The 22,153-nt window shown below is 42.8% G+C and overlaps 2 protein-coding genes and 1 long non-coding RNA gene across 3 annotated transcripts in view; 2 read left to right on the top strand and 1 right to left on the bottom strand.

The window, feature by feature from the left end:
• The window catches only part of LOC125939580 (uncharacterized), a 256,118-nt gene that overhangs the window by 122,913 nt on the left and 111,052 nt on the right, over nucleotides 1–22,153 (bottom strand). The window lies entirely within an intron of this gene.
• On the top strand, nucleotides 158–12,792 carry PAK1IP1 (PAK1 interacting protein 1). The gene is made up of 10 exons (XM_049655059.1): nucleotides 158–306; nucleotides 2,560–2,725; nucleotides 6,221–6,341; nucleotides 6,417–6,491; nucleotides 7,027–7,079; nucleotides 7,484–7,629; nucleotides 7,724–7,821; nucleotides 9,951–10,050; nucleotides 11,286–11,409; nucleotides 11,818–12,792. Exons 1-10 carry the CDS (start codon nucleotides 223–225, stop codon nucleotides 12,015–12,017), a joined length of 1,167 nt encoding a protein of 388 aa, XP_049511016.1. The 5' UTR covers nucleotides 158–222; the 3' UTR covers nucleotides 12,018–12,792.
• Nucleotides 20,135–22,153, top strand: part of TMEM14C (transmembrane protein 14C) — a 7,145-nt gene continuing 5,126 nt past the window's right edge. The window contains exons 1-3 of the mRNA XM_049655062.1: nucleotides 20,135–20,233; nucleotides 21,231–21,293; nucleotides 21,612–21,688. Of these exons, the coding sequence (XP_049511019.1) occupies nucleotides 21,271–21,293; nucleotides 21,612–21,688 (100 nt within the window). The 5' untranslated portion in view covers nucleotides 20,135–20,233; nucleotides 21,231–21,270. The remainder of the gene's footprint in view (nucleotides 20,234–21,230; nucleotides 21,294–21,611; nucleotides 21,689–22,153) is intronic.

Genomic DNA, 22,153 nt, shown 5'->3' with positions numbered 1-22,153 from the left:
AGAACTTCCTCGTGTGACATCCTTTCTTTTTTTCCTTTTGGAAGTTCCGCGTGATCTTCGAGCTCTGAAACCGCTTCCACGGAGACAGGCGCCCTAAAGGCAGCCCTGCGCCCATGACGTAATTTGAGCGCCGACGCAGGAAGGACCCCACTTGCTCTGGCATCCGCTTTCGTCACTGTCTCAGCTGAGCGGCGCTGGTTGAAGGGGCACGTGCGCTGCTGAATGGAGCTGGTCGCTGGTTGTTACGAACAGGTCCTTTTTGGGTTCGCAGTACGCCCCGAGCCAGCTGCAGGCGACGACCACGAGGTAAGAGCGCGCGCCGGGAGGGACTGCGGGAGGAGGGGCGCGGGAAGGTCTGGTCGGGTTCCCGCACGGCCGTGGTAAGCACATCATCACAGGTAAACACACTGATCTCTTAGGGATTAATTGATGAATCAAACTCAAACGTATAATTTAGCTTTTTAAAACCTGGAGTAGGCATTTTCGTAAAACGAGATCATGTTTGTTGGGTTTAGTAGACATTCTGGCCACGGTGCAGGAAGGAAGCTGGCAAGTGAGTCCGTTGACAGCCGGTGTACGCGTTCAGGATTTAAAGAAAGAACAGTTCGCTTTTACTGAGTTTTTGTCCTTGAATTTGACACAATGTTAGATCTGGGTCGGGTAAACCTCTCGTTGATAAAGTGTCTCCAGTTCATTCAGTGTTTTTGAACCCTTACCACGGAGCCGTTAATTGGTAGTGGAGGTGCAAAGAAGCCAAAGGAATGGGTACAGCGCTAGAGAGCTTGCCGACATAAGGGCAAAGGAGACAAATGCGTGGAGGCAAATTAGAACAAAATAGAAGTATTTTTACTGGATGTGTGAGCAGAAAGGTTAAGTAAATTGCCGTTAGTCAAACAGATAGGACATACCCAGGATTAGAAATAAGATCTCTTAACTTTTAATCCAGTAGTATTTTTTCCTAAGCAAACCTAAGTATCTCCTAGAAACCCATTCTTTTCAGTACTTCTTTGTGAAAAAGTCAAGGTGTCAGTCTTGAATTAACCAGAAAACTGGAGGGATATAACTTGAATAATTACTTTGTCTCCTCCTGCTTATTAATCTTTTTGGCTGGAAGGTGCCATCTCTTGTATCTTAAAGATGATGCCATTGTGTTCTCTTTGTAATAAAGTCACTACATTGTTCCAGACACGTAGTGGTCTTCCCAGCAGCCTCCTGAGGCAAATACAGTTATCCCCATGTTACAGATAAGGAGCCTGAAGTTGAGATAGGTTAAGTGACCTGCGCAGTGCCACACAACTAATATTGGGAGACCTGGGACTCAAGTCCCTAGATGTCTCTGAAACATGAAGCTCTTATACTACCCGCTGCTGCTTCTAAACCGAGACAGACCAGAGCTCAGATAATCAACATTCCTTCTGTAAAGTCACAAGCAAAGATTGTCTTTGATTTATGGTCATAGCAGCCCCTCAGGAATATTGTGCCTTTACTCAAAAGAGCCTCCCTTGGTCCTGATTGATGGAAGGACTGTCTGATGCTGTAGTTATTTAGAAATTAATTTGCAATGACACATCTTAAGTGTGTTCAAAGAAATCTGATGGATTCTTCTTCCGTGGTTTGTTTGATTTGCTAATACTCCTTTTTTAAAAAAACTTTTAATGTTTATTTTTGAGAGAGACAGAGTGCGAGTGGGGGAGGGACAGAGAGAGAGGGAGACAAGAATCCCAAGCAGGCTCCAGGCTCTGAGCTGTCAGCACAAAGCCCGATGTGGGACTCAAACCCACGAACCGCGAGATACGACCTGAGCCGAAGTCGGACAGTTAACTGACTGAGCCACCCAGGTGCCCCAATTTGCTAATACTTCTTGATGCGTCTCCTTCAGTTTGAGGTGTGTGTATGTATTCAGCTCTCTTATTCCTCGCACTCAACCAGTCTCACTTATTTTGTCCAAAAGTTGCATATCAGTAAGCGTAGAGTTCTTGAGATCTCATCATTGGTCATTCTCTAGGGCTTATTTTAGTACTAAGGGAGACACAGTGTTTATCCTGTTTATTTTTCTTTATAAGACTTGTCATTTATACTCCTCTCTATGTGATACCATATTTATTTACAGTTTGTCTCTCCCACAGGGATGGCAGTTACATTAGAATTATGGCTTTCTTTTCTTCACTGTTACATATCAACTGTCCAAAATGATGCCAAGCACATAGTAGTCATTTAGTATTTGAACGAATAAATTCAAATCAAATCTGAACATTTGAATGAATGAATAGTGAAGTCTCACATATAAGTACATATATGAAGGAGTTAAGGATTGGAATAGGACCTTAAAGTAATCCGGTCTCCATAATTGTTTTGGAGTCTTGATTGCCGTCCTGTCTCCTTGCTGCCTGCCTTTTTTAATTCTCAGGGTCTTTGTTTTTCTTAGTCTGCTATCCTTGCATAGTTTTTTCTCAATTTGTAAGTATCCACTGGTAGTTTTCATGGATTGTGGAACCACTTAACGTGTTTCTGGAGAACTGTGATGTGATTGTGACACTGATTGCGTGTTTTACTCTTCAGCAAAAATGGACTCCTTTGGCTGACTTCACTCACCATGCCCACACTGCCTCCTTGTCAGCGGTGGCTGTAAATAGTCGTTTTGTAGTCACTGGGAGCAAAGATGAAACAATTCACATATATGACATGAAAAAGAAGGTAGACCATGGGGCTCTAGTGCATCACAACGGTAAGAAAATTATATCCTTAAAACAGTGGTGAGGCGTCATTACTTGACAGTTTGACTTGAGTTGAACAATTCATTAAGTGCCTATTACATAGTAGATTCTGTGCTAGGAAATACAGAAATGAAAAAAAAACATGTCTTTTGTTTTCAAGTTCTTCACGGTCCATATTGAGAGACAGAAGGGGGGCACTTAACTGCATCTGGAGGGAGTGGGAGGAAGCAGAAAGTTCCCTAAAATGACATCTGACTGAATTATCTTAGAAGAGAAGTGCCAGTTGTTAGCCAGGTGAAGTTTCCAAGGTGGGAGAGAGGGCATCCCAGGCAGCACGGGAAGTGCACGGAGCACAGTAGCAGCCTCATGCTGATGGCTGACTTCGTTGAGGGAGTACCACGTACCCAGCAGTTTGCCAGTAAGGTACAGTTGCATCTTCGGCTTCCTAGAAGAGAAAACCAAGACTCAGAGATGTTTTGTAAGTTGCCCATAGTCACAAAACAGTGGAACTGGAACTCAGACCTAGGTGTGGAGCCCATGTCGTTAACCACTGGGTGCATGGGGACCTGTAAGCAAGTCAGTATTACGAGAAGGTTAGAACGGAGGTTAAGGTGATTGGGGAATTAGACAGGCCACGTCCTGGATGGTCCTTGAGAAGAAGAGGTTAGGGATTGAATGGTAGGGAGGGGCGGTGTGGGCTTGAGGAAAGTGCTGGCACCTGGCATACGAGAGATGCTGACCAAGGACAAGCAGAAGGACTAGTGAGAGTCTGCCTGATTGAAGTTGGAGGCTGTGGCCCGAGTAACATCCGTTTGCACTAAGCTCCAGGCATTTTTGTGGGGAGCAGAAAGTTACCCGGTACCCATGCAACGGAAGGATTGATTTACAAAGGATTTTGATGAAAGATGGTTTAAGTTGTCAGTCTAGAGAAAATGGGGTGTTAAGGGCCTGCAGATCTCTGAAATAAAAAAGCACGTGGAGTGAATGAAGGGGGCAAGAAGGGGCTGGTGAAAGGTGAGGTTGCAGGCAGGGAAGAGATTCTTCAAGAGTTGTAATGTGGAGCAGCTCTAGGTGGTAACATGTCCTGGGTGTGGGTGCGAGGGACTGAACTAGAGAGGAAGCAAAGGTCACTGGAGTGGAGGTCAGGGCCTGGTGATTCTCCAGTCATGCTTGGGTTTTCCGCACTGATGGTGAAGTTGTCCAGGATAGTGGTAGGATTTAGGGATAAGAAGACTGAATAGGTGTGTGTTTTTCCAGTATTGAACATTATTCTGTTTTTGTATTTTCCCAAGGCACAAAGAATGAGGTTTAACACGTGTTCCAGGAGAAGGGAAATGGAAAGGAAGAACTCAAAATAGTAGAATCAGTTAGATATGTGCTTAGTTTGGGGAAGCTCTGCTCAGGTTGTTGATTTCCTGCGATTAAAGGGAGATAAGACAGCTACGCACTGATTTCTAGCAGTAATTTGGAGTGTTCAGTGTCTTTCTCAGATGGTCCTTAGCTACTTTGACAAGTTTTTGCTTTTCAACAGAAGCTAGACTTTGAGTGAGTTCAACATGTGTTCTTTTTCCCTTCTGCCTCCTATTCCCAGTTCCTTCAAGAAAGTCCTCTCTCCCTTAGGTGTGGAAGAAATAATTTAAATCAATCTGGTCTGCCTAAAGCCATTGGTACAGGTGTTGCACAATAAGGATGAGACTGACTTAGAAGGAGTTTGGATGGGGATGAAGTACGGTTCCTAACTTCCTTCATTCTTTGTATAACTCCTGTTTATCTAACAGTTGGTAATAGATAAGATCTTTACCAAGGTAGGAAATAAGTTGATAGAAAGGAAAATGGACAAAGGTGGCTAAAGACTCCCACTTTGATAAGGTTGTATATTACCCCATATATTTGGGGATGGGGATGGGCAGTGTGCAAAATTATATTTATCAGAGATCTTTTACTCTTTCCATATAAAGGACAATGTAAAGGACTGACCAGGAGGTGGCAGGTGAACAACAGTGACCCAAGGGTTCATATTCTTATTTGAAAAGGACAAGATAGTAAATATTTAGGCTCTGCAGCCATATGGTCTCTGTTTTGATTACTCAGCTCTGCTGTTGCAGTGCAGAAAACAGCCATAGACATTTGGGAACTGAACAAGCAAGTCTGTGTTCTGGAAAACTGCATTTATTAAAACAGGCCACCAGCCAGATTTAGCTTAGAGACAGTAGTTTGTTGACCACTGAGCTATAGGAAGAGTAAGCTGACGGACACAAGCTTTAAAGGATAGGGAGTTTTATTTGAGGGTCAGGGTATCATGCATTGTCCATATACAGGGACTGCTTTTGGGGGTCAGAAGAATGCTGGGTTCCTCTATCACCTTAACCTCCTTCCAGCGAGGTTAATATTTGAGGGTATAGAACATGTTTGTCTCTCTATCTCAAGAGCTGTAGAAGAAATTCATGGGAGATTCAGGTTTTAATTTTTGGGCAGAGGGGAGTGGAGTTGTTTGTGAAGAAGTTGAAAAGCTGTAGGAAAATTTGTGAGCCATACAAAGGAGATTACAGAAGGCATAGTTGAACAGTAGGACAGTTTATAAAATTGTTTTCATAAATTCTTTGTGTTTTAAGATTTAAAAAAATTTTTAGTTATTTTTTTAAAGATTTTATTTTTAAGTAATCTCTAAACCCATTGTGGGGGCTCAAACTTACAACCCCGAGATCAAGAGTCATCTGCTCTGCCAACTGAGCCAGCCGGGTTCCCCTGTAATAAATTCTTAGGACAGTGAATGAAAACTGTAGAAATCAAATAGAAAACAGCTCCGGAGTGATAATAATTGGATTGTGGATGATTGGGTAGCTAACTAACTGATTAGAAAGTAATAATCATTCATTCCTCTCTTCTCTTTCAATAAAGAAAGAAAGGGAGGGAGCCAGGGTGCCTGGGTGGCCTCCAACTCTTGATTTTGGCTCAGGTCAAGATCCCAGGTCCTGGGATCCAGCTGCATTGAGCGTGGAGCCTGCTTGATGCCCCTCTTTCCCACTTGTGTTTTCTCTCTCTCTCTCTCTCTCTCAAAACAAAAACAAAAACAAAAAAAACCCACACAAAGCAAAAACAAAAACCAAAACAAAGAAAAGGGAAAGGAAAGGAAGAAGTTATATGGTTGTATATCTTGGTTTGTTCCCCAGATTAGCTGGTTTATTAGTTGGTTTTTTTTGACTTCTGCTCAAACAATCCTAGCCAGCCGTCTCCTAAATTTATGATTCTGGACCCATAGAGCAAGTAAATGAACTGATTAGCTCTAGTCTGTATCTACAACTAGAGAAATTCTGTTGAAAGTATTTGCACAGCCTTGAAATTGTATGTTCTGATATGAAAAAATTAATTTCTTCACCTAAGACTTTAAGGTTTATTTCACTAATGCTGACGTTAGATTTTTACTTACCACAGCATAGCCTTCAAACCAGGAATGGAGTTTGCATTCAAAATGAACATTAAGTTGGTCTATTTCGGTTTTTCCACAGGCACAATAACTTGCCTGAAATTCTATGGCAACAGGCACTTAATCAGTGGGGCAGAAGATGGAGTCATTTGTGTCTGGGATGCAAAGAAATGGGAGTGCCTGAAGTCCATTAAAGCTCACAAGTGAGTCTAGTCCTTTCCCATTGGTGGTCTCCAGGTACCAGTCAAGTTGGGGGCTAACTGTTGGTTTCCTTGTAGAGGACACGTGACCTTCCTTTCTATTCACCCATCTGGCAAGTTGGCCCTGTCTGTGGGTACGGATAAGACATTGAGGTAAGGTCATTAATGCCAAGAGCATCTTTTCTCAGTTGTGGTCTTTGTTCTCCAAGTACAATAGCAGGAACCTAACCATCAGGGTATTTTTTACTACAATAATTAGATACACTTCTGTCTTGTGTCCTGGCTGTCAGCTACTTAGAGATACTGCAGTACAAGGAAAAGCTGAAAGCCAGTGAACCTTTTCATGACGGTAGAGGAAAAAAAAAGACAGACTCTGTGTTCAGACATACACATTACATCCCAGTCATTCATTCGGAGTTGGGAAGCAAAGAGGATGGTCCTAAAAAGCAATGTTTTAAGAGGTGAAACCTTTTGAAAATATATTAAACATTTTAAGTAGGTGAAAGGGGTGTGGGAATGGATGCATTAATCTTGCTTAATGGTAAATATTTCCAGTGTTGTTGTAAGAAACATGACAGTTCCAAATAGCGTCATCTGTAGTAAATTGTCATTCGAGTAAGTGTTCATTACGCTTACCTTTACACCTAGTAAAAGTTACCATGCTATAAGTGAGCTTCCTGTTTTGCAGAACATGGAATCTTGTGGAAGGAAGATCAGCATTCATAAAAAACATAAAGCAAAGTGAGTACTTTTATTTGGAATGTTTTTTATAACTTGATGGAATATGAATGTAGACACACACATTCTTGTGTGTGTGCGTGCGTGCTCACCTTTGTTTCCCCTGCATGATGGTGGTTACCTCCTAGAGCAATGCTTTGGGTTACTTTTCCCATTTTCTTTTTTTTCCCATTTTAGATTGGGATTCTTGTTGTGACTCTGTCACCTACCAGGTCTCTGACATTTGATGATTCTTTAATCCAGTTTATTTTCTAAAACTTAACTTGCAAAATATGCATCAAAAATTTCTTATGAAGGGTAAATAGGACAGTGGATGTGAAATGCATGGTACAGCTGTTTGCTATTTTTGTTATTACTCTGGTCATTGTTTATGAAATAAAAAAAGCTTTTTTTTTTTTAACTTGCAGATGCTCACATAGTGGAATGGTCCCCAAGAGGAGAGAAATACGTAGTTGTTATGCTGAATAAAATAGATATCTATCAACTTGACACTGCATCCGTTAGTGGCACGATCACAAATGAAAAGAGAATATCTTCTGTTACGTTTCTTTCAGTAAGTGATGAGAAATCAGTGGTGGAATCTTAGTGTATATGATGATGGTTGCAACTGTTGATGACATTCCGGATGTTCTTTTTCTCTCTTCTAGGAGTCTGTCCTTGCAGTGGCTGGAGATGAAGAAGTTGTAAGGTTTTTTGACTGTGATTCACTAATGTGTCTCTGTGAATTTAAAGCTCATGATAACAGGTATTTTTTTTTTCCTTGCCAGTCTCTATGTGTATGTGTGTATGTAAGTGTAGAGTCTCCAGTAAGTGTCACGCATGCAACAGTTTCATAAGGTAGGGTACATTCCTACATATATATGATTTCTGGAGTCTGAGAGGATGGTAGAAATGTCTTGGCCTTAGTGCAAAAGTAGGGAAGTTGTCATCAGGACTAGTGATTTGCACAAGATGTTTTTCCAATAATATTAGGCTTGGGGCCTAAAATCAGTCATATTTGAAGAGGAACAAAAAAAAACGATCTTGAGCTTTGCCAGGATCTCTCTTGTCCTTTTATTTTATTCCTCTTTTCCACTTCTCCCTGTGCACACTACTTGTTTTTCCTGCAGGAGAAATATGTGACATCAATGACTTCTGTTTTATGCCAGTCTTTCTTACCTGTCACGGCTCACTGTATCTCTGTGGGTAGACACTGCCGTTCAGAGTAAAGGCTAAGTGACTTGGCCAAGGTTACCCCACTGTTGGGTGCTGGAGCTGGGATCCAAACCCAGTCCTGTCTGCCTCTGCTTTTTCTACTACAGTTTTGGGAAGGGTGATAATGCACTGTTCTACTTTAATGTGCTTCATTTACTTGTCCTTTTATGTCTTAAGTAAGTCCTAGTTTTTACTTTCCAAATAACAGTTTTTAAGAAATCTCTTGGCAATACTCAAATACTGCAGTGTACCGGCCCTGGTTTTCCCCTGCATTAGGAAGTGTTCATTCAAGGCCATGTCAAAGGTACTTAATAACACTAGTACACTTAAGCTAACACTTAGGATATTTGGCTGTTTATTCATTTAACAAGTATTCATTGAGCATCCATTAAGAACTGCACTTAGTATTTAATGATGAATGGAAAAGACAAGAAGTTGCATTTAGTGGCTCTAGTCGTAGAGCAACAGACAGACAATGAACAAGTAAGCAGGTAATTAGAACAGGAATAGAAATGTGTGCTGTAAGAATAACAGACATAACTTGCACAGTTTGATCCAGAAGCGGGGAGGGGGTAGGACTTGAGAGGGGTAAAAGGGAGCCGTTTCTGAAGAGACAAGTGATGACACGCAGTCACCTGAGGGAGGAAAGAGCTGGATGTATTTTAACAAGAGATGGAAGAACTTTGTGACTAGATCAGAGTGAGCCAAATGGTACATGGCCTTGTAGACTGGTGAAGAGTTTAGATTTTAGCTAAGGGCCTTTGTAGATTTTTTGTTTCTTACTGTGGAAAAATGTAAAGGCCAATAGACCAGTTTAAGGAAGCAACCCCCATAGACCCACCACCCAGCTTCAGCAGTTGTCAGTTTATGGCCAGACATGCTTTATATATACCCCCAGACCCTTCCTCCTCTCCTGTGTTACTTAAAAAAAAATTTTTTTTAATGTCTATTTATTTTTGAGAGAGAGAGAAAGAACCAAAGCCATGAGTGGGGGAGGGGCAGAGAGAGGGAGACACAGAATCCAAAGCAGGCTCCAGGCTCCGAGCTGTCAGCACAGAGCCCGACACGGGGCTTGAAACCACGAACCGCGAGATCCACCCAGACACCCTTATCCTGTGTTATTTTAAAAAAGATCCTAGTTTTGTAGGATTTTAAGCCTGGGAGTAACATGATTTGATTGATAGTTTTAAAAAATTGTTAGCAAAAATGGAAGCAGAGAGACCAGTTAGGCTCGCTGGTAATCCAGAAGAACAGGGGTAGTGGCTTAGACTAGGGTGGTGGCATTGGAGGGGGGGTAGAAACAGGTGCGTAGGAGGAAGCCCGTGGTTCGTCTTCGTTGTCTTACTTGGCTCTTCATACTGATCTTGGAGTATCTTGAGGTGAAGGACTTTCAGTATCTTTATGTCATTTGTGATAACCTGTATGGTTATCATGATCATCTTTTCCACTTTTTCTTAACATATCGTTAATAATCCACTTTATCTTAGAACTTAGACCCTGAAAATGGCGCACTGACTGATGGGGATGTGAAGCACAGTTCTATTTTAGCACCGTTCCTTGAGCAGTTTGGAAGCACTTGAAACATTGAAAAATCGAGAGATTGTGTGCGTAGAAGCTCTACAATGGTATTGTACTATCTGGAAGAAAGGATCCTTTATGGTGTTAATATTTCTATTTTAGGATAAAGGACATGTTCAGTTTTGAAATTCCAGAGCATCATGTTATTGTTACAGCATCAAGTGATGGTTTCGTCAAAATGTGGAAGCTTAAGCAGAATAAGGTTGGTGTCTCAGCACAATGTGAATGGGCTTTAATGCAAGTCTTTACTATCGGTATTGTTTTGAGTGAAGTGAGGTGGAATATTTTCCAAAGGTCATAAGGCAGAGATCTTTAAAAAAACCTGAAATCTCTTCCACGCGTGATTGATACTCATAGTTTAAAAAAAAAAATTTTTTTTTAACGTTTATTTATTTTAGAGACAGAGAGAGACAGAGCATGAACAGGGGAGGGTCAGAGAGAGAGGGAGACACAAAATGTGAAGCAGGCTCCAGGCTCTGAGCGGTCAGCACAGAGCCCGACGCGGGGCTTGAACTCACGGACTGCGAGATCATGACCTGAGCCGAAGTCGGATGCTTAACCGACTGAGCCACCCAGGCGCCCCCGGATACTCATAGTTTTAAAGTTAGGGTTCCAAGAGCCACGGTGGGGGTTGGTGTTGTGAGTCTCAGCTGGCAGGATACGAGAACTCGTGCTTTTTCAATCAGAGAAATGCTGCTTTCTTCTCTTTTGTGTATAGATTGGTGTTCTCTGTAAGATTTTGTTAGATAAAAATGCTGCCATTACTGGGGTGCCTGGCTGGTCGGTAAAACACGTGACTCTTGATCTCAGGGTTGTGAGTTTAAGCCGCATATTGGGTGTGGAGCCTATTTAAAAAAAAAATACTGTCATTACTAAAAACTCGAAAATTCCTGATCAGTAATCTTAGAATAGTTTTGAACCAGATAAGTGGAAAATTAAATCCCTTTAGTGGTCTCACTCTTAACAGATTTTCTTGGTTTTACTTGTTTTGCTTGGTTCTCTTATAAACCCATTCTGCAAATGTGGTTTGTCGAGTGTGTGCTTTGTGCAAGATTCTTTGTTAAAACCTAGAAATGAACGAGACATGATCCTTTTCCTTGGTGAATTTACAATTTCTGAATATTCAGAAAGTGCCTTGCGAAGGGCATAGTCAGACCAAACATGGATCAAGATAATAGAATTCTTCTAAACAGTGTATTTTATTCTCAAGAAAATATAGTAAGTTTTGAATTAAGTTCACTCAGGGGTGCCTGACTGACTCAGTCAGTAGAGAATGTGACTCTTGGTCTTGGGGTTGTAAGTTTGAGCCTCACGTTGGGTGTAGAGATTACTTAAAAATGTAAAATAAAACCTTTGAAAAAAAGTTCACTTGATTATGGAAAAAGAAAAGTATTTAAAATTCCCCCATGTTAAGAATTCTTCTTTCTTCTGTTTTAGAAATTTCCTCCATCTTTACTCTGTGAAGTAAAAACTAATGCCAGGCTGACATGCCTTGGAGTGTGGCTAGACCGAGTGACAGACACAAAAGAAAGCCTTCCTCCGGCTGCAGAGCCTTCTCCTGGTAAGTGAAAGTGATTGTTTTTTAATTAGCTCTTGAATTGTTGAGGTGGAGGACATTCAGATAACTTCACTTTATCATCAGGTTGTGTTTATTTCAAGAAGGAAAAAGCAGTCTTTAAATGCACTGTCTCGGGGCACCTGGGTGGCTCAGTCGGTTAAGCATCCGACTTCGGCTCAGGTCATGATCTCACGATTCATGAGTTCGAGCCCCGCGTCGGGCTGTGTGCTGACAGCTCAGAGCCTGGAGCTTGCTTTGGATTCTGTGTCCCTCTTCTCTGCCCCTCCCTTGCTTGTGCTCTGTTTCTCTCTCTCAAACGTAAATAAAATATTAAAAATAAATAAATGCACTGTCTCTCAAACGTAAATAAAATATTAAAAATAAATAAATGCACTGTGTCTTGTGTTTTAGTAAGTAAAGAAGAGTCCAGAATCAAAAAGGAAGCTGGCAATGTAGTGCAGGAAGAAGAAAGGCAGTCCAAACCTAATACGAAGAAATGTGGTTTAACTGATGACAGTAATAAGCCAACGAAAGGAAATAGCCTGGTGTCAACCAAGAAGAGGAAAATGGTAGAAATGTTGGAAAAAAAGAAGAGAAAAAAGAAAATATAAGTGATACAGTCAATCCCACATTCCTTCTATGAGAAAAACTTACTAGATGGAATCATTCTTTTCAAATGTGCCTGCCTCCTCCCCTCCATGAGTAAAAGCTAGAAATTTCTTCTTTTGGAGAAGATGTACAGCTTAAAAAAACAAACACATTTAGATGTTTTCTATTTTTGTTTTTTATTTTTAACAACGGTAAAACAATTTTTGGTAGGCAGTGTTCTATTATATATTATATATCGTGATATATAGTATGTTAATGCGTAATATATAATTTTTACCATTGTATAAAGCAAATAAAGATCTTAAAATATTTAGTTTAAAATATGCACAGTTTTGAACACATTCTTTACCAGAGATGGATAAAAAAGTTGTTTTTCAGATTTTTCTCCTAAATGGGGGAAGAATAAAACTTAGCCTTCCTTTGGCTTCTTCAGATGGTTCTAGTACTTTTAATGCAGATTTTGATCCTTTTCGTAACCAAGGTATAAAAAGATTTTCATACCAGTAAGTATATATTAAGACCAGCTCAAAAGTCATGGACACGTAAAATATGTATGCATAAAGTGTATGCTTAAATTCAGGGCTATGTCCTTAAGGTTCTTAGATTGCCAAACCTCATCAGACTACTCTGCTTCCATGCTGTGGATGAGAAGATAACTGAAGGTTTGGAAAATGACATTTTCAGGGTATGTTATTTTTTTTTCCCCATCTGTTTCAGGCCAACAGAAACAGTCATTTAGTTAATCCAATAAAGATAATCTTAAATTCAGCCTGTTAATTATAATCTTGTCATCTCTCTCTTCCTTGCCCACCCCCCCCCCCCCCCCCCCAGTAGATTCCTGGGTATTTTGAAAAGACACATTAATAGAGCATTCATAGATGTGAATTAGCTGACCAGATGTCAAATACCTAAAGCCGACAGGGGAATCCCTCCTGTTCAGGCTAATTAAAACATCAAGCATTTGGACACTGGAATTGCCACTCACTTCACAGGAGGAAATCATCTAGGAAGTGAGCCAGAATCCGTGTCTGACATTTCAGGCTACCTCCTCGTTAACTTCAGACCTACAAACAAAGATGAATATAGATTTGGGTTTTTTGTTAATGTTTTTGTTTAAATATTTAATATTTTTTAGAGCAGTTTGAGGTTTATAACAAAAGGGAGAAGGTGCAGAGATTTCCCATGTACCCACTGCCTCTACCATGCACAGCCACACCCGATATCCACATCACTCATTAGAATGGTACACTTTTTACCAGGGATGAACCTACACTGATGCGATCGATTCACCCAAAGTTCATGGCTTACCTTAGGGATCACTCTTGGTGCTGAACACTGGATGGGTTTGGAAGAATGACCTATTATAATGCACAGAGCATTTCCACTGCTCTGCAACAACTCTTGTGTTCTGCCTGTTCATCTCTCCCCTACCCAACCTTCCACGATCACTGATCTTTTTATTGCCTCCATAGTTTCGCCTTGTCCAGAATGGCATGTACTTAGAATCCTACAGTACTGTATCCTTTTCAGATTGGCTTCTTTCACTTAGGAATATGCATTTAAGTCTCTTCTGTGTCTTTTCATAGCTTGATAGCTCATTTCTTTTTAATGCTCAATAGTATTCCATCGTATGTGTCACACATTACCACTCATTCACTGCTGGAGGACATCTTGGTTGCCTCCCAAGTTTTGGCAGTTACGAACTTGCCGTAAACATCTGCAAGTTTTGGGGTGGATGTGTTTTCAACTCCTTTGGGTAAATACTAAGTAGTGTGACTGATGGACTGTATGGTGAGTGTATGTGTAGGTTTGTGAGGAACGGCCATCCTGCCTTCCAAAGTAGCTGTACCATTTTTCAGTCCAGAACATTTGTCAGTGTTCTGGATCTTGGCCAATCTTGTGTGTAGTGGGATCTCGTTATTTTAATTTGCATTTCCCTGAGGACCTACGTGGAGCTTTTCCTATGCTTATGTGCCATCTGGATATCTTTGGTAAAGCGTCAAGCTACTTGGCCTATTTTTTAGTTAAATAGTTTCCTTACTATTGAGTTTTAAGAGTTCTTTGTACTTCAGGGGCGCCTGGGTGGCTCAGTTGGTTAAGTGTCCGACTTCAGCTCAGGTCATGGTCTCACAGTTCGTGGGTTCTAGTCCCGCATCAGGCTCTGTGCTGACAGCCTAGAGCCTGCTTCAGATTCTGTGTCTCCCTCTCTCTCTGGCCCTCCCCCACTCATGCTCTGTTTCTGTCTCAAAAAAAAAAAAAAGAAAAGTGTGTATATGTATGTACACACACACACACACACACAAACGAGTTCTTTGTATTTTGGATAGCAATCCTTTATCAGATGTGTCTTTGGAAGTATTTTTTTCCCTGTCAGTGGCTTGTCTTCTCATTCTCTTGATAATATTATCTTTTGCAGAAGTTTTTAATTTTAATGAAGCCTAGCTAATCAATTATTTCTTTCACGGGTCATATTTTTGATGTATCTAAAAAGGCTTCACCATCCCCGAATGTCATCTAAGTTTTCTCTTAAGTTTCTTTATGGGAGTTTTACAGTTTTGCATTTTCCATTTAGGTCTGTGATCCATCCTGAGTTAAGTCTTGTGAAAGATGTTAGGTCTGTGTCTAGATTTTTTTTTTTTTTTTACACATAGATGTTCAGTTCACCATTTGTTGAAGAGACTATTTTTGTTTTGTAGTATTACCTCTGCTCCTTTGTCAAAAATCGGTTGTACAGTTGACTCTTGGACAATGTGGGTTTGAACTGTATGGGTCCATTTACTGATTTTTTTCGATAAATACAGTATTGTAAATGCATTTTCTCTTGTGTTTTCTTAGCATGTTCTTTTCTCTAGCTTTATTGTAAGAACACATATATAATTCACATATAACATACAAAATATGTGTTAACTGTGTTATCAGTAAGGCTTCTGGTCAGCAGTAGACTTTTAATTAACTTTGAGGAGAGACAAAAGTTAATATGCAGATTTTTTGACTGCCTGAAGGGTCAGGGCCCATAACTGAGCTGTTCAAAAGTCATCTGTATTTGTGGTGGTCTATTTCTGGGCCCTCTATTCTGTTCTGTTGATCTACTTGTCCTTCCCCTCTATGTACAGTCTGCACATAGTCTTGGCCATCTACATGTCGAATTATCCACTTTGATACTTGTGTCTGAGCAGATTCTCTTCCCAGATTCACTCTTTCCCAATTCAGAATGCACCATGTCACCTATATCTCCCCCTCCTTTGTTCACTAGCCCTGTGCCAGGCGCTACCCTAGATTCTGGGTGCTGAAAGGAAAAGTGTGATCCCAGCCTAAAGGACGAAAGTTGGTAAATAATTACACATTACGTGAACAGATCTGCCTGGATGACTCTCCTATAGCCTGAAGCCTTTTTGAGCACCCCTCCCTTCTTTCCTTTTGTTGAACCACACCCTTAAGTATACCCTCGGTGCATAACATCCTTGATCTGCCCTGCAAATATGACTGACACATACCTATTCTTTTTTTTTTTTAAGCTTAAGTTTACTAATTTTAAGAGAGAGAGAGTGTGCGAGCAGGGGAAGGGCAGAGAGAGAGAATCCCAAACAGGGTCAGCACAGAGCCCAGCGTGGGGCTCGAATCCATGAATCGTGAGATTATGACCTGAGCCTAAATCAAGAGTTGGATGTTTAACTGACTGAGCTGCCCAGGCACCCAGTTACTTAAAATTTAAATCCAAGTTAATATACAGTATAATAGTGGTTTCAGGAGTAGGATTTAGTGATTCATCACTTACAATAACACCCAGTGCTCATCACAAGTGCCCTCCTTCTTGTCCATCGCCCATTTAGCCCATCTTCCCAACATCCCCAAGCAACCCTGTTTGTTCTCCGTATTTAAAAGTGTCTTACGGGGGCGCCTGGGTGGCTTGGTCGGTTGAGCGTCCGACTTCAGCTCAGGTCATGATCTCACAGTCCATGGGTTCGAGCCCCGCGTCGGGCTCTGTGCTGACAGCTCAGAGCCTGGAGCCTGTTTCAGATTCTGTGTCTCCCTCTCTCTGTGACCCTCCCCCGTTCATGCTCTGTCTCTCTCTGTCTCAAAAATAAATAAACGTTAAAAAACAATTTAAAAGTGTCTTACGGTTTGCCTCCCTCTGTTTTTATTTTTTTCCTTCCTTTCGCCTATGTTTGTAAGTGAAATAAGTCAGAAAGGCAAAGATATGATTTCACTCATATGTGGAATTTAAGAAACATACCTAGTCTTTAACATCCTCCTCTTGGGTGGTCCCTCAGCACATACTCTGTTGCAGGATTTTTTTTTTTTTTTTTTTTTTTTTGGCCTCAATACCCCGGGGTTTGTTGTCTCGGCGCTTTGAAGAATGAAGAAGTGGACACAAAATGAGCAGCAGGCAAAAGTTTATTCGTGTAGAAGATTAGAAAGTAAGACTAGGGGGCGCCTGGGTGGCTCAGGTCATGATCTCGCAGTTTGTGAATTTGAGCCCCGCATCGGTCTCTCTGCTGACGGCTCGGAGCCTGGAGCCTGCTTCAGATTCTGTGTCTCCCTCTCTTTCTGCCCCTCCCCTGCTCACGCTCTGTCCCTCAAAAATAAAAGTTAAAAAAAGTTAAAAAAAATAGTATGAAATGTCTCTTTATAGACGGGGGCATTTGGAGGTGAATACCCACAACACTAGGTAAGGATCTTTGTTTTATAATTCTGGTCAGCCCTCCCTTCCCTTCCCCCGGGTTCCTTCTTAGGTCCTTCTCTTATTGGTGAGAGAACTCTAGGTGCTGGGTTGTCCATTCCTTATTGGCTCGATTCCATTGTGGGTGCTATGTGGCCATATCATTCCTTGTGGGTCATACCTTTTATGGTCTGTCTTTCACAAAAGACCTTTTGTGAAATTCCTGAGGGGAACCTGAGAGGGAGGAGGTGGTGACTATTACATTCTTAAGAGGAACCGTACCCCGGAGGGAGTTTTTCTGTGGTCAGATGCTCCCAGCATTGTCCCAAAATATGTGTTTCCACACCCAGGGACCTCCGGTCCTCACCTTTCCCTCTCTGCCTACTGAATCCTATCTTTTCCTATCATACTCCCTGCCCCTGGCACTCGAAAAGCAAGTCTTAGGGCGAGTGGGATCCAAGAGACCTACTTGTCTTGTGGCAGCCAAAGGAACACTCCGTCCACAAGCCCCCTACTAAGGGGCCATTTCTTGTCAAGCTAGACTCGTCGGCCTTTCTGTTTGGTCTAGCGGCTCCTTTGGTTTTGGAGGTCTTTTGGCATTCACCTCCCTTTCGCAGAACACCTGTAATGGCCTGGGATGGTCAGGGGCCGCTTGACTGAGGACTTTAATAAAAAAAAGGAGATGTGAGTTTTTAGACAAGGATAAAAGGGCATTTCTGGCAGAGGAAATGGGGTGCTGTCTCAGCTAAGAGAGACTTAGCTGCGAGACACAAAAAAGCTGCTCTGGCTATTCTAAACAGAGGGCACGGGGCTGGAGTTATAACAAAGGCACAGGTGCGTCGGACAGAAGAGAACCAGAGCTCAGAAAGGGAGAGGGTGCAGTCAGGGGGGTCTCTCCACCTTGTCTCCAACTCCACGCGTTGTCTTCACGCTTCTCTCTGCAGACCGGCCTCTCTTACTCCACATCTGTTCTCACTCAGTCCATGCTCATTGAGCAGCCGTTGTGTGCCAAGCACCGTTCCAAGCGCCGCATAAACATCCTTCTCAAGGAACTTACGTGCTGGGTGGGAGGATGATTGTGCAGTCAGTAAGTTTTACAGCATACTGTGTATGGAGGTAAGCGTCATGGAGAAAAATAAGCCGTGGAGGGAACTGCGGGGGGATTGCAGTTTTAACCCAGATAATCCGGGAAGGCCTCACTGAGCAGGTGACCTTTGAATGAAGACAAAGGAGGTGAGGAAGTGAGCTGGGAGATGATCTGGGGAGAAGCTCTGGGCTGATGAAGCAGCACGTGCAGGTGCTCAGAGGTGGGCGCGAGAAAGGGGGCCATTGGAGGGATTTGAGCATATGTATCCACAACTGACTCATAACAGGAGTGCTCTGGTCACTGTATTGAGAACAGACGAAAGGAGTTAGGGCAGCTCTGCCATTTATTAAGGCCACTGGCCATGTCCCTATTAGGTAACCTCTTTCTCCTCTTGTGTTTGAAAGCAAGAGATAATAAGAGTCTCTAGTCCAAGGATTAGTATGAAGATTAGACGAGTTCATCTATGGAAAGCACTTCATGCAGTGTCTGGCTTACAATTAACACGCCGCATGTTTTCTTTCTGATAAATGAGGTCCCAGAAGCATGTGGCAGATAGGGTGGGTTGAGAACGCAGGCAATATTTTTTCATAACCTCACTCATCAATTTCCTGGGGAAAGGTTTTATTGATGGATGATGGTCCTCTTCAAAGCTACAAAATACATCCTGAACACCTAGAAACTGGTATTGTAGATCCTCAGTAGACATCAGGTGAAACACTGCAACCGGGAATTTGTTTTTGACATTTTTGTTTTGGGATTTCTTAATGTGTGAAGTCACATATGAATGAGGTTCCAAAAAGGGTCAAATAATGCTGAAACTGAGGCACTATTCCTTCTTCTTCACAAGCTCTTCCATTTTGGCCGACGGACTTTACTGCTCTGGTTATGTGCATGGCTACGTTTGTCTACCGAACATGGTCTGGACCCTAGGCCTCTGTGAAAGAAACAAACAGAAACAACCTGTTAAGAAGCCCCAGTGACCAGAGGACTAAAAACTTCTCCCTCACACGATCTTGGTCACACTCCATTGACACATTTGTGGCTCAGGGGTTCCTAGCTGAGAACTGAGCTATCTCCTAAAATATGTTAATGCCAATGAGAAACATTACTGAACACAAATCGTTAATTTGGTTTACTCTGTAACTAACTGAAACAGAGCAGAGAGCCAATGTATTTGACAATAAATTTTGGGACTACACACAGAGAAATGGGGTGTGCTACGGGTTGAGGAATGACAGAGGCAATACAACATAAAGGTGAGGGTGTAGGTTTTGAAAGACCTTCAAATAACAGCTCTACCAAGTACTACAGTTGTAGGTAATTAACTTAATCCTCTGTGGTTCAATTTAAGTCTAAACGGCAGGGGTAAGGTCATGGTGGTGATAACTAAGGTTTACGTATACACCTGTATCGGGAGGCGTGCATCCCTAAGTCCATTCCGAGGTGGTTAAGATAGGTCCCGTTGTTGGTTGTTAAGCGGAGTCTTCCAGTAATTTGGTGAGGATCTGGCCTACTAGAATTACCAATGGTTCTTCTTAGTCCTTATCTGCTTTGGCTGGTAAGAATCAGCGATGGTAACCACAGGGTTCAGTTTGGGTATCTGAAAGGTTAAGAGATGTTGCAAGTGACAAGGTTTTGTTTTGGAAGATGCGGGAGCTGCGATCTCCTTTTTTTCACTGAAGACTGTATTTATAAGATTTATCTACGTTGATCCTTACAGGGGATGAAGGGGAGAGAGACGTCAAGGATAACATCCAAATTCTGGTTTACAGCGATTGAGTGGTCGCGCAGGAAACGCAGGGAAGAGACGCAGATCTGGAGAGGGAGTGGAGATGATGTTTCGTGGACACTGGCGCATACTGCGGTAGTAGGAAATTATATTTCACTTATCCTCTCCCTTCCTTTAAGTTGCTTCTCAGATAATAATAAAGCCACATTATTGTCTGGCTTGTGGCCACCAGCTCTGCAGGAAGAAAGTAGTTCTTAACCATGGCAGGCAAAAACCGTGATTCGGAAAGTGAGAATCCTCCCGGATGGCATGCCTTTGGTTTACACCAGGTTAACCTGGCCCAGCTCGCGAAGCCACTTGGAAAGACCCGACTCAAATTCTGGGTTTCAGGCGGGCTGCTGGCGACGAGCTTCGAAGGCCGGTCAGCACGGCCGGATCGGCGATTGGAACACCGGCATAGGGACTCCGGGCTCGAGCCGCGACTCTCCGCCCCACCTCCCGGACGCAGAGCGCTCGCCTGGACGCTTCCTCTCAAGCCCCGCCCCAGGCGTCTCCCGTGCCTGGAACGCATGCGCGCGCCGCGACACCTCCCCCTCAAGCCCCGCCCCATGCTCCGCCCCACCCCTCGGTCCGCCTTGCCCTCGGGACGCAGAGCGCGTCGCGACGTTTCCGGCGGGGCCCGGACTCCCACGCCTCGCCGCTGGTACCCCGCGGTCGACCGGTGCAGTCGTAGGGGAAAGAGGTTCGGTGCTTGGGAATTAATTACTATTTTATATCATTTTGACTTGTTTGGGGTTATATAAGAGGCTTTGCTGCCGCCTACTCGTTGTCCCCCAGATCCAGGCAGGGGCTTTAGGCTGCGTCACAGTTTCCTTTCTAGTCGTGCATTTTCTGCTTTCCTTAAAGTAGTCGTGAATCTTGCAGAACCCCTGAGCTCTGGAGGCCAGTGCTTACCAGTGTAGCGTAGCGGTGATTAGTTTCCTGGGGGTTTTATTGCTCTTGCTGCTTGAAAATCTCGCTGAGTGCTACTTGCAATTAATGACTGGCACAATTCCAAGTAGCCCCTGCCCGACAATTAAAAATTTAAACAAAAGGTTGTATTGCTTTCAAGTTAAACCATACCAGATGCATTTCTTTGCCAAGAGCGAAGTGTTCCACGTTAATTATGATTTGGACTTTCCTGTATTTTACCCCCCCTCACCGTCCCCAGTCTAACAAGAGTTAGGAATTGGATGCAAAATTAAATAGCTGTCTGAAAGTTTTGCACGTGTTGAGTTTTGAAAGAATTCAGTTCTTTGGGCAGGAGTGGAAAGGGGTAACTGAAATAGTTGAATTAAGGTTACAGGAGATACTTAGTTTCCGATTCAGTAATAATTTGGTTAGCTGGTGAAAAGGTAAACTTATCACCTGGACAGAGCTGGTCCGTGAATTTTGCTGTTTCCTGTAGTCCTGTGCTATTGGAATGGAGGTTATTACCAAAATGGTTGGTATCTGCTCAGCATTTACTAGCGGTTGAGCACGTTTACTTATTATTTTGTTTAATGCCCACAGCAGCTGTAGGAAATTTGTACCATTCTTATCCTCATGGTACAATGAAGGAAACTGAGGCTTAGAGAGGTTGGGAGCTTGTCCATTACTTCTTAGCTGCTAAGGAGTGGAGCTGGAACTAGGATCCACTTCTTTCTGACTGCTAGAGAGACGTGCTGTTTACCACCTCTGATCCAGTCCCTCGTTCCCAGGTGCAGCAGGTGTACTCTTCTGTTGGAGTGAAAGAGAACAATGCAGAAGGACTCTGGCCCGCTGTAAGTACACAGTGATTGGGAGTAGAATAGCCAAGAACTTCTCAAAACCAGAGCTTCTTTCCTGATCTGAAAAGTGCACTAAGCGTAGAGTGCCGGACAGCCTGGGGTATCAGAGCATTGGTCATGTAGGCTGGGAACCTGAGTTTGAGTCCCGGCTCCGTCACTGTCTCCAGGCAAGTCCTCTAACCTCTAGGCTTTATTTTCATTTGTACAGTGATATGACTGTTCTGGAATGATGACGTTTTAGTCCCATCCTGTGATTGTGGTTTTTATTTTTTAGACATGGTTGGCACTGGTTTCTTACTCTTTTATTTTCAGAGTGCCTTTACACTGGATTGGCTTTGGCTATGCAGCACTGGTCGCTTCTGGTGGGATCATTGGCTATGCGAAAGCAGGTATGGTTTGTAGCTACCTGACCTCTTAAGATCTTCACGTTGTTGCTGGTAAAGAGTGAGTCCCCGGGGTCCCCAGAGTTCAGTCTTGTTTGAGTCAGGTTTGTTTGAAGCCCTCTAGCTGGGGTACAGGCTCCTTTTCAGTCCCGTAGCTGCCCCTGCACTTGCTTTCCCATTATCTGGCTGACCTAAGTCAAGCTTCTTGTCTACTCCCTTGTTCTTGGTGTCTTTATCTAAGATGCCGGGCAGGAGTGGTAGTAGATTGTTATTATCATCGACTACCATACATCTGCCTTGACCCCAGGGTGTTATTATCTCTGTGCTCTTTGGAGTAGGCAGAAACCTCTTTTCTCATCAGGCATAGTTCTATCAGCAAACCTGCTGTTTCTACCTCTTTCCTAGCCTGCATTCCCCACCCCAACACACACACACACACACACACACACACACACACACACACACACACAC

This window comes from Panthera uncia (assembly GCF_023721935.1).
Source record: "Panthera uncia isolate 11264 chromosome B2 unlocalized genomic scaffold, Puncia_PCG_1.0 HiC_scaffold_25, whole genome shotgun sequence".
Classification (NCBI taxonomy): Eukaryota; Metazoa; Chordata; class Mammalia; order Carnivora; family Felidae; genus Panthera; species Panthera uncia.
Note: the sequence above shows the minus strand (reverse complement) of the source record. Positions and strands in the feature narration are given on the sequence as shown.

Coding starts and splice junctions, on each gene's coding strand:
- PAK1IP1 (XM_049655059.1), top strand. CDS start 223: ATGGAGCTGGTCGCTGGTTGTTACGAACAGGTCCTTTTTGGGTTCGCA. Junction 6,492..7,026: donor GGTACGGATAAGACATTGAG/GTAAGGTCATTA, acceptor CCTGTTTTGCAG/AACATGGAATCTTGTGGAAG. Junction 11,410..11,817: donor GGCTGCAGAGCCTTCTCCTG/GTAAGTGAAAGT, acceptor CTTGTGTTTTAG/TAAGTAAAGAAGAGTCCAGA.